At 34.2% G+C, this 12583-nt stretch overlaps 1 protein-coding gene across 9 annotated transcripts in view; it reads right to left on the bottom strand.

Annotated features, from left to right (window-relative positions):
* The window catches only part of TUSC3 (tumor suppressor candidate 3), a 308026-nt gene that overhangs the window by 109199 nt on the left and 186244 nt on the right, over positions 1-12583 (bottom strand). For 7 of the 9 annotated variants that reach the window (XM_003777211.5, XM_054561215.2, XM_024251067.3 and 4 more), the window contains exon 8: positions 3928-4002. The exons of 1 other annotated variant lie outside the window; for it this stretch is intronic. In XM_003777211.5, coding sequence (XP_003777259.1) covers positions 3928-4002 — 75 coding nt within the window. Of the gene's footprint in view, positions 1-3927; positions 4003-5260; positions 5461-12583 lie in introns of those variants that run through there. One more of the 9 variants, XM_054561214.2, reaches the window with a different exon arrangement.

Genomic DNA, 12583 nt, shown 5'->3' with positions numbered 1-12583 from the left:
TTAAATACTTAATCTGAGCCAATTAAAGGACGTTTAGAATAAAAGACAAAGATATTTAAGTAAAATTTATTTAAATATATTCTATAAATAAGTAGAAATTAGTGTTAATCTCTTAAGAAATATCTAAACATCTTTTAACATATAATTTGCACAATATACCTTTTATTCACTTCAGAGAATTCTAAACAATTTGAAAAATATTTGAAGTTATTTGTAAAATAAAAAGATTAAAAAAGATTAAAGCAGAAGAAAATAAGGAAAATCAAACAGATCTATATGATTCTATAATAAGGAACTATGATTTTTAAAATTTTTTCCAATATATAAGCAAAACCAAGTTTAACTGCAATTCGGGCAATCATGGAGTACGTAAGGTACGGCTTTGTCAAAATATGGTCTGCAAATGTGTCAGTTTTTATGCAACTCTGCAGGAATATCTTCTAAGTTTTGAATATGAATTGTGAAACATCACAAACATTTAATAGCATCCAAGTGTAGCCTCTGACATTTCATTTCAGACAACACTCATGCAGCTGAACTTCAAATGAATATTGGGAGAAAATAAAGCAAAAAATGAGTTTATGAGTATCATAAAATAAAAAGAACAATTTTGAAAATTACAGAATATCTCTGTATGACATATACCAGGACTCAGATACAGCATAATAACAACTTTGTTTATAAAACCCTATAATTAATTACAAAATTATTTACTCTGTACTGCCCAAATCTGGCATTTTATCTAACAGTTCTTTCTTTTCCTTCCATCTCCTTTTTTTTATTTTTCAGAAGAAGAATAAAGCACTCTTTTCATTCCCTTTGCTCCTTTTTAGTAGCCCCACTGGGTTGTGCTCTATCAGAAATGAGGCTTGAAATAAGTAAGATAGAAGATAATTACTTGATCCTATGCAGTGAAACAAAATAATGCTACTCAAGTACTTGCATATGGGAAGGGAGAGGAACTCAGTGTAGGGAGGGGTTAGTAATTATTAAAGGAACCATGGCAGCCACGTGAGATACTACACCTGTGAAAAGAAAATGCCATAATGAGGCAGATGCATTCTGACCTGGGAAATATTAATCATAGTAGTTGTGCCACATCAAAAATAAAAATCACATCAAAAAGGAATAATTTGAAAGTTTTAAAATATGTTTTCCAGCTCGCTTTCATACACACACAACATGAATAAACAATTTGGGGGTGGGTGGGAGCTGGAGTTAGAGAAACATCTACCAAGAGAGGAGTTGGAAATGGTGATTTAATAAATTCAGTATCATATTACTATAATAAATATTGTAAGATTTAAAAATTTACTACATATTTCTTATTTACCTTAAGACAGGATATACAATAAACACATAATTAACAGTATCTCCTCCACACAGACCAATGGAACAGAACAGAAATCCCAGAAATCAAGCTGCACACTCTCAACCATCTGATCTACAACAAAGCTGACAAAAACAAGCAATGGGGAAAGGACTCTCTATCCAATAAATGTTGCTGGGATAACTGGCTAGCCATATGCACAAGAATGAAACTTGGCCCCTACCCTTCACCATATATATGAAAAGTAACTCAAGATGCATTAAAAACTTAAATGTAAGACCTAAAACTTTAACAATTCTAGAAGAAAACCTAGGAAATGCTTGTCTCAACACTGGCCTTGGCAAAGAATTTTCTTTACTAAGTCTCCAAAGGCAATTGCAAATAAAAATTGGCAAGTGGGAATGATTAGTGAGCCTCTGCACAGCAAAACAACAAGACAGAGTAAACAGACAACCTACAGAATGGGAGAAAATTTTGCTAGCTGTGCATCTGACAAACATCTAGTATCCAGAATCTACAGGGAACTTAAATCCACAACCAAAAAAACCCCATTAAAAAGTAGAAAAAGGACATGAACAGGTATTTCTTAAAAGACATACAAGTGGCCAGTAAACATATGAAAAAATGTTCATTATCACTACTCAGCAGAGAAATGCAAATCAAAACCACAATGAGATACCATCTCACTCCAGTCAGAACGGCTATGATTAAAAAGTCAAAAAGCACATACTGGTGAGGTGGTGGGGAAAAGGGAATGCTTATGCACTGTTGTCGGGAATGTAAATTAGAGCAGCTACTGTGGAAAACAGTTTCGAGATTTCTCAAAAAACTTAACACAGTGCTACCTTTGGCCCAGCAACCCCCTTACTGGGTATACACCCAAAGGAAAATAAATCATTCCACCGAAAAGACACATGCACTCTCATGTTTACTACAGCCCTATGCACAATAGCAAAAAAATAAAATCAACCCAGGTTGATTCCATGGTGCATATATACCATATCAGTGACGGACTAGATAAAGAAAATGTGGTATATATGCACCATGGACTACTATGCAGCCAAAAAGAACAAAATCAAAAATCATCTCCTTTACATCAACATGAATGCAGCTGGAGACCATTATCCTAAGTGAATTAACACAGAAACAGAAAAGCAAATACCTCATGTTCTCACCTGTAAGTGGGAGCTAAACACTGTGTACATATGAACATAAAGATGAGAACAGACACGACTAGAGTGGGGATGGAGGGAGGAGCGTGTAGGTTGAAAAATCACCTGTTTGGTACTAAGCTCATTATTGGGTGATGGGATCCATACCTAAACCTCAGTATCATCCAAAATACCCATGGAACAAACCTATACATACACCCCCAAATTAAAATAAAAGTTGAAATTATTAAAAAAATAGCATGTCCTTATAGGCATAATTTGTCAATCCTAAGGACATGATGTTTATTCAAAAGATAAATAAAATTCAACATGATAAAGTAATGTGCTCCTTTCTTTTGTAGTTTCTTTAAAACAATAGATATGATACCATAGGAAAAGAGGGCAGTCTAAACTGTGTATTACATCAAAAACATTTCAACCCCTAAGACTTTTAAGTATTTAGAAAGCGCTATGATTTGTTTACACACGTCACCCTAGCTAAAAACCCATGAAGTAAGTCAGTCTGGATTTTTATTTTAAATATCTTAATAAATACTCTTTTTCAGATACCTATACTGCTCATACATAAATTTTGGGTTTTAAAGAGAGTTCAGAAATGCAAAGAAAGAAAAAAATAACAGGTTTGTGGACATATCAAATCATATAGGGACTTGATATTAACTATAAAAAGGTTTGTGGCAGGAAACAATCGACTGTCCTTTGCTCCTCAGAGCACATTTTTCCCTGTGTGTTCTTCTCTTTTTGCTAGAAAACTCTTTACTTCTCAAAAACCTCATGTTTTTCTACAACTCTGAGAGAAACGGTCCCATCAAAGAAAAACCACAGAATTAACTTGCTTAAAATCATAATGCTGGAAAACTTGATGGAGCTGTAATCTTGGTATATCAATGGAAAAGGCAAAGACCCTGGAAAAGATAGTATCAATAGATGCCCTTTAAAAAATGTTAAAGGAAACTTTGGAACGAATGGACAGGTAATAGAGTATCTCAGTGTACAATACCTATGCAGAAGCTTCATCTAAGTCAGGCTTTGAGTGCACCCCTGATTCTTGTAGCAGAGGGAATATGTTACATGCCAATAAAATCTCTGAAGACTCTGCCCTCAAATTTTTCCATCTCTCTGTGCCGGGTGGAATTACAACCAAGACTATGGCTTCAGTAGGGATGGATTAGAGCACCCTGACAAGGGTGAAGGACAGCTTCACTTTATAAGCAAATCCACAGAAAACTACCCAGTCCCCTTTGGAAGAAATATATTTTCAAGTATATGAACACATCCCAGCAAGAGAAAAAAGTTAAAATCTTCTTCAAACCAGAACATTTCTTTAGAAGTTTGTTTACAAAGGGCTTTTATGTATTTCCCATTTGACTTAAATGAATCTTAAGACTAAAACGAAATTACAAAAATGGCAACACATAGACTTACTCCGTCTTTTTCCAACATCGCCTTTCGAAGTTGCTGCTTCATTGAGAAGAACCATCCCCATGGTGATAGCGGCGTCTGCAGTAGTTGTCAAGGAAGCCGTAGACATAGATGTGAATAAAATCTATTAATTTTTCTGGCTCTGAACACAATGTTCCAGAATGGTTAAATTACAAATGCACACAGAGGTAAATACAATGAATTACCTTTATATAACATAAAATTACCATTCTTTGTGTGAGCAAATATGCCTTAATTTTAAAAATGTATAACCTGAAACTTCAATTTGTGATATATTGAGAGGCTAATTCTAAAGGTTCTTAAATTCCAGGATTTTCATAGCACATATAAACTATATGGACTCTCAAAACCAGTTACCACATTTCACATTATACATAAAGATGTGCACTGCTTACAGACATGACACGTCATCGACACATTTCATTTTCATAACGTGTGTGTACATAGCTTTTTCTTCTAAATGCATTTTTTCATAGATTTTGTTTAGTTGAAATTTTATGAAGGTCAGGTATCATGTCACTTGAAAATCTGAGGTTATACAATTAGCAATCTTACAAAAGCAAACAAGCATATTCTAATAAATCAATTTAATGAATCTAGCAGGACCCTGAGCTAGTCAGCTAACTGATACCTTAAGAATGAGATCACAAAATTACTTCTGTATTTAACACCTGCTTGCAACAGGATGGATATATTCATGCTATGTTGAATAATGCCAGAATTAAGAAAATGAGGGGAAATTTTCATCTTCATAAAAACATTCTTTGCCATGTCATTACAACATTTTTGACATTGTCGACTCTTAAGATTTTAGAACTCATCAATTCTGAAAATATATTATGTGTTTTGCCCAAACGATTAATGGACTAAAAATTGAAGAGAAAAATGAAACAATTCTAGCCCAGAACCTCCTCAGTTTGCTTAATTTCATTAGGATTCCCTTGTATTTGTTTCTACTGCTATTTGTGTATAAACAGCATCAATAAATCTCCTGTGCAGGATGTCTCTATCAACAAAAGCTCAAAAGATAGTATTGGGCAATATACAATCAAGTGGAGGAGGTCAGGGAAAATTCTGCAGAGAACATTTCCTTTCTGAGTCTTGTTTTTATAACCATATTATTGAAATTCTGATTATTAATAAATTATAATGTTCATATTTGAGTCTGTCTTCATGACCATATTATCCAACTTCTGGACAACGATAAATGCCTGACTTCTCTAGTGAGGCATTTATGCCTCCATGACCTCTCTATACAAACAGTTTTCAAACTGTTGTATTTGTTTTAGCATTGGAACCCTTTCTAGAAAAAAGGAAAATAAAGAAAAACCTATGTTTGGAAGCCTAACGTATACAAGAGAAAAAGCCCCTGCCACCCCTGCACAATATCAACCCTGCCCACCATATACATACCATATACTAGCACTACACTTTTAGAGATCCATGCTACACAGCTTGCGAAACACACAGTGAAATTTTTATGAAATTCCTGCCTTTCAATCATGTAGCAGTAGCCTGAAAAGAATATTGTAAGAGAATGACTGTTTTGTATTACCAGTATGGTAGTCCATAGACTTTAAATTAAATCCATTATTCTTAAAGTGTTTTGGACCATCTACTTGTATATATTACCCCGAATCCATAGATATTGGACATTGTTAATAACATGATAAAAATTAAAAACTTGTTTCACTAAAACTGTTCATATGTAGGAGATTTCTACTGCTTAAAACTCAGTTTTCTAGAGCAGATAGATGTGACTGATATGGATACTTAACAAGGAGTTACTAAGTTTCCCCTTTAATCATTTTTTCTGCAATACCTTTTATATTCATGTATAAATTTTTATCTACCCATTTAAATACACATATTTAATCTAATAATTCAAATAGAATTGCAGATTATTTTACTATGACTTTTTAATTTTTTTTTTTTTTTTAACTTTTAGAGACAGAGTTTCACTTTGTAGCCCAGGCTGCAGTGCAGTGGCACGATCTTGATTCACTGCAACCTCTGCCTCCCAGGTTCAAGCGGTTCTCATGCCTCAGTGTCTGGAGTGGCTGGGAGATTACAGGAGTGCACCACCATGCCCGGATAAATTTAGTATTTTAGTAGAGATGGGGTTTCGCCATGTTGGCCAGGCTGGTCTTGAACTCCTGGCGTCAAGTGGTCTGCCTGCCTTGGTCTCCCAAAGTGCTGGGATTACAGTTGTGAGCCACCGCACCCAGCTACTATGACATTTTTAAATATTTAAAACATAAATGGCATTTAAGACGAATTTATGTAGACATTAAAAGTAAAACATACATTCATTTTATGATTCATCTGCTAAGGAGCTTCCTCAATTCCATTAATGAATCATGGGGGAAATGGCAGTATTTCTATTACTGGGGAAAATAAAGCCTACAAAATAAAATGTACGACAGTTTTAATGGGAGTAAAGCAATATATTAGTATGTTCTTAGGGTCAAATTTTATACACATATAAATGCACATGTACACAAACATATGTTATCGGTTTATACACACACAAAGACATGAACTCAGGGAAAAGTATATTTTACTGGGCATTAATTATGGTCACCCAAGTGTAACATAGCCCTATAAATGTATCTTTATATCATTTTTACTACTCTCCCTCTGTATTGTTACAATGTTGAAAACTATAAGTAACATGTTTCTCATCTGAATTGCTTAAATTCAAACAATGTGATAACAGAAAATTACATACATTTTCTTAAGAGTGTACCATATTTTATTGCTTTATCTTACTGATGGCATTTTTTTTCCAATTGCTTGCTACTACAAACATTCCTGCAAAGAATATATTTTCACAAGTCTCCTAGTGTACATGTGCAATATTTTCTCTATGCTCTATAACCATAAGTGGAATTTTTGAGAGGTTTGGTAAGTGTATTTTCAAATTTGCTACGTACAATCATACTGCTCTCTAAAATGAGCAATGTTAGTTCAAGTTTTCTTACATTTCACTAACAATACTACCCAATTATTGATTTTATCAAACTGATAAGGAAAGAGTTGTATCAATAGCTCCCCACTTGGTTCTGAGCATCTTTTGATACGTTCATTCCTCTTTTTTTGGGTTTAATCTTTGGTACACTGCTTTTTTTTTTTTTTTTTTTTTTGGCCCATTTTTCCAAAAGCACAGTTGCTTTTTCTTAACTTGGAGGACAACATTTTTTTTTTTCCTAGATACGAATTGACTGAAGTATTGCATTCAGATTGTCCTTTATATGTGTATTTTAAATTATTCTGTCATGTAGAAAGCTTTAATTTTAATGTGGCCAAATTTATGCATCTTTTCCTTTATGAGTTTTGGTGGTTGTTTCCTGCTTTAGAAATTAAATCCTCCTAGGTTTCTAGCCTTTTCTCCTAATACCTTCAAAGCAAGTCAGGTAATAAGGAGATCTTTGAACTTGTTATTCCCACTGCCTGAGGTACTTTTCCCTGGGATGGCCATGTAATTTACTCCCTCACTTCCACTGGGTCTCTGTCCAAATTCAATCTTGTCAGAGAAGCCTCCTCTCACCTTTATTCTGATATTTTTTTACTATAACATTTTTTTTAAAGAAATTTCAGATTGTATATGTTTTACAATGTACTTATTGTCTTTGTTCTAGCACTACAATTTTAGCTCCAAAACGGCAAGAACTTTGTTTTATTCACTATCTTACCAAGTACCAGTAACTCTTTGATGTAGATATTACCATCTGTTTACAAATAAGGAAACTGAAGCCCAGAAGTTTAAAGAACTTGCTCAAAGTCACAAAACTAAAGAGTGAAAGATGCAAAGCAAAAAAGCACAAAAAAATGAAGTAAGATGATGTCAGGATTAGATGAAAATGATAACAAGCATTGGGCAAAGAACATAATTGCTAGCCCAGTTTCAGCATGAAATATCTTTATGCTAAGCATAAAAATCTTTTTCATAAAGCACAGAGCATTCAAATACATTTTACTACTCCATAAACATATTCCAGATTTTACAAATAAGTTTGGAATAACTCACAAAATTGCCATTTCAAACATGTCTATGATTTTACCTTTATATCACTTATGTTTCACACTGCTTTAAATCACATTTTTAAAATTTACTATTTTTGTTGGGAGCAAATACAGTAACAATATAGCATTTTTCAAATTATATGAGTTAAAAAAATACACAAACTCCCTATTAACAGGGCAGAAAGGGAACAGAAACCCCAAGTCTAACATGAAAATTTTAAGATTTCAGCACTTCAAAAACCTCAGCAAATCAATTATCATTAATTGTATGTGCCAGAAGTATGCCCATGAACTCCACTCCTATAAAGCTATTCCCTAATAAATGAGGCAAAATATAAAATACTAAAAAACTTAATATACATACAAAAATCTATTTTAGATTAATTTATATAGTGAAAAGTTAAAATGTAAATGTCCAACTATAACATATGGGACATTTTTGTGATAGGTTAACTAGCCATATAAAATGAAATTGACAAAAATTCTTAATAGAAAGCAAGAGGCCGGGCAGGGTGACTCACGCCTGTAATCCCAGCACTTTGGGAAGCCGAGGCAGGCGGATCACAAGGTCAGGAATTCAAGACCAGCCTGGCCAATATGGTGAAACCCCGTCTCTACTAAGAATACAAAAATTAGCCAGGCATGGTGGCACGTGCCTGTGGTCCCAGCTGCTCAGGAGGCTGAGGCAGACAAGTTGCTTGAACCTGGCAAGTGGGGGTTGCAGTGAGCTGAGATTGCGCCATTGCACTCCAGCCTGGGCAACAGAGTGAGACTCCCTCTCAAAAAAAAAAAAAAGAAAAAGCAAGATATATTAATAGTAATTTTGTCACCATACCAAGTGAAAAGATGTATATGTTTGTACAATGTGTATAAAAGGATGTATAAAACCTGACTCCTTTAAAACAAATGCAAAGAAATGATTGCAGGGAATGAAAGATAAAAACAGTAACTGTTCATGGGTGAGTTAATAGAAGTGTGGACTTTTGTTTTCTTTATTGACCACAGCCTATAGAGCAGAAATTACCATACTTTTTCAGGAAACGGTCACAAAGTAAATATTTTCCAGCTATCTAAGTCATATGGAGTCTGTTGCTATTACTCAACTCTGTTGTTGTAGTGCAAAAGTAGTCACAGGCAATACATAAATGAATGGGTGTTTCTGTGTTCCAATAAAACTTTATTTACAAAAATAGCAGGCAGGTTGAATTGGGCCTGAACTGGTCCTAGTTTGCCAAACCCTGCTGTAAAGGTTTTAAGGTAAGGTGGTGTCAAAAAAAAAAACCGTATACCATTATGTCTCACCGGAATTTAGCTTTATTCTTACTTGACAATTTTTAAAAATGCAAGAATTTAGTAAACATTTGTGCACACAACTTTAAGTGGGAATTTTAAAGTAAAGGGATTATTAGACATAGGTTATATACAACCTCAAGGTAAAGTGTTTTGTTAGAAATCAGCAGGGTCAGTAAATAAGTATGATCTCTTCGTCAGAATGTTTCTTGCAAAAGTGAGTTTTCTAAGCTTTAACAAGAAAAGAGCAGTGAGCCGTTTAAAAACCTGATGGCTGTAATTAAGACATACGAATTATATTAAAATGGCTTTAAGCTCGCTAACCCTCCCTCTCTATTATTTGAAGACACATTTTTTAACTCAAGGCCTGTAAGAGTTGAGAATCGTTTAGCTTGAATTTTACTGTATTAAGTAAAACATTTTTGGCTGAAAAAGAGACTGCATAATACTTATCATTTGGGGAAAATTACATTTGTAACATAAAAATCTTAATTTTTATATAGAGGATGAAGCTAGATGATCATCTCTCAGTGTTCTTACATGGCATTTCTTTCATTGAGTGGAAGGCTGAATGATTAATGAAAGACCCTCCAAATCTGAAAAGATTCTCCTTCTAACGAAATGTAACATTCTTTGGTCAGAAGGAGAATCTTTTCAGATTTGGAGGGTGTTTCATTAATCTGAGAATGTTACATTCTCTGATTTCATTAATCTGAGAATGTTACATTCTCTTTGGTCATTAAATTGATAGGTGTAGACATGTAGCTGTGCCTTATTGAAATATCCCAACATTAAAAGAAAATAACAGATGGACCTCTACCCTTTATCCTATACACACACACTTTGGCCTAGTTTTTGTATTACTTTGCACATTTTTATTGATTAATATCATAGCAAGATATATTTAAACTACTGTACACACTCCAGTTTCTCTGCTGATCCTGTTGATCATTCTCCTACTGCTTAGTCAAAATACTGACATGATCCCAGATAAAAAAGCTGCTATTTGTGTAAATTACATACAATACCCAGACGCACTGAGCATTCTACGGAACTAGTAACAAATATATTTATAAAACAATATAATCCCTTCTCAATTGCATAAGTTTACTGTTGCTCCTAGGAATGGAATCAAGATGTTTTCAATTTAAAGATAAATGTAAACAGACGTTGAAAAACATGTTAGCACATTACAGAAGACTTAAAGGAATCTAAATCTAAAATTTTCAACGTGCATCTATCATTAATGTTTTTCTATAGTATGTTTCTCCTTGGATATAACATATTAAAAGAAATGTTTGCTCTCTATAATAGACTAGAAACAGATGCCGAATACAATTATATTCTTTCATAATAAGTGGAAACAAATGTTTTGCTCATAGAAAATGCACTGATCTTTATAAGAATAAACATTTTAAATTGCTAGTATAACCTTTACTTTTATATAAATAATTTTACTTCCAACTAATATTTATTTCATGTCATTTTCTTGAGATCCTCTAACTTAAAAAACACGTGGAGAATTAAGGGGCAGTGGCAGGTCAGAGATTATATAGTTGACCCTAAAGCTGATCCTAGAACTCACGTGTTCTGTATCTACTCATACAGAGAGACCATATCTTGGTGAATTCAGTGGGAACATTACTGTCTATGGAAACTAATTTGATCTGGTTGAAATTTTAAATAAATTTTTAAATGACGTTCGTTCTGCCCCTCCTGTGACACTGAGACTGATACTGCCTACTGATAGAAAAAAAGGCAGATTAGTTAGGACAATAAAATCATACATTTCTGCAAACATTTCTCTAAATGTGAAATGAAGGTGCCTTTTTATTTTAGAAAACCACTACTTGTAATTACATGTCTGTTTTATTGTGCCATACTTATAAGTATATTTAGTAAGAAAAGCAGATTTCAGATTATCTCATTAAAATCATACATGAGGTTTTGAATTTTAAGAACATTCTACAATCAAAAACATATCCTACCTTAATGTTATCATTTGATCACCACAGTTCAAATTCTCTACTCTGGGAAATTACATAAAGAGTTTTAAACATAATTTCATGTATTTCATATACATACTAATTCCTCCAATTATGGTTTCAAAAACTGCATATTTGCACTTCATGATATTCCACTTAAGATCCATGTGCCTGAAGCCTGAGTCTTACTGAATTTTGAACATTTGAAAACTTTTTTAAGCACGTTAATTGTAACTAAAGAATTATTTGCACTGTCATTTGTTGTGTGTCTTCCTCTTCCTTTAGACTGTAAATGCCACATCATCAGACATCTCGTCAGGTTTTGTGACTTTTGTACCTCAGCACATAGCACATACACCTGTCTGTATGTGTGTATTTATATTTACATATCCCGCACACATATTTGTTTTTATACTGCTAGACGATGTTGTGTTCTGTACAAAAATATGATAGAATAACTAAAGAAATATGGCTGGGCTCAGTGGCTCATGCCTGTAATCCCAGCACTTTGTGAGGCCGAGGTGGTGGATCACGAGGTCAAGAGATCAAGACCATCCTGGCTAACACGGCGAAACCCAGTCTCTACTAAAAATACAAAAAAAAAAAAAAAAAAAAAAAAAAAAATTAGCCAGGTGTGGCAGCGTGCACCTGTAGTCCCAGCTACTCAGGAGGCTGAGGCAGGAGAATGGCGTGAACCCAGGAGGTGGAGCTTGCAGTGAGCCGAGATCACGCCACTGCACCCCAGCCTGGGTGACCAAGTGAGACTTCGTCTCAAAAAATAAAAATAAAAAAAAATTGACATATCCACTGTATCTTTATTAAAATGATCTTTTCAGATATACACAACAAATACACACAATGTATAATTTGGTGAGAATATTACTGGCCTATTCACCACAGAGGTTTTGATTTATTGGCAAAATATTACTAAGCAGAAAAACAATGGGTTAAAGGTTTTAAGCTCTTGACTCTTCAACTGATTGGCTTTATGATCTTAAGCAATTTAAACAATCCCTTTCTCGTCAATCAATTATGAGGCCTAATCAATCTTAGGAACTTTTTTGGGCTACACATTCCCCTCCAAACCTTGTTTTCCTCCATATTTCTATCCTACAACACACAGCGGAACTGCAGAATCATCTCTGATTCCTGTTCTTGAACCTTACATGTGACATTTATTATCAATTTTGTTTCTTCTTCCTCTAAAACAGCAGCTGAGTCACTCATCCATTCCCTTACTTAGGTTCATCCTGGAGGAGGAACCACTGCCAGCAGCCAGAACAACTGGCAGCGACTCCTGCTTCCTTTGCTCTGCCTTCTCCACCCTATCCTTAACA

Source organism: Pongo abelii, chromosome 7 (assembly GCF_028885655.2).
Source record: "Pongo abelii isolate AG06213 chromosome 7, NHGRI_mPonAbe1-v2.0_pri, whole genome shotgun sequence".
In the NCBI taxonomy this organism is placed as follows: Eukaryota; Metazoa; Chordata; class Mammalia; order Primates; family Hominidae; genus Pongo; species Pongo abelii.
This window is presented reverse-complemented; position numbering and strand designations above follow the sequence as displayed.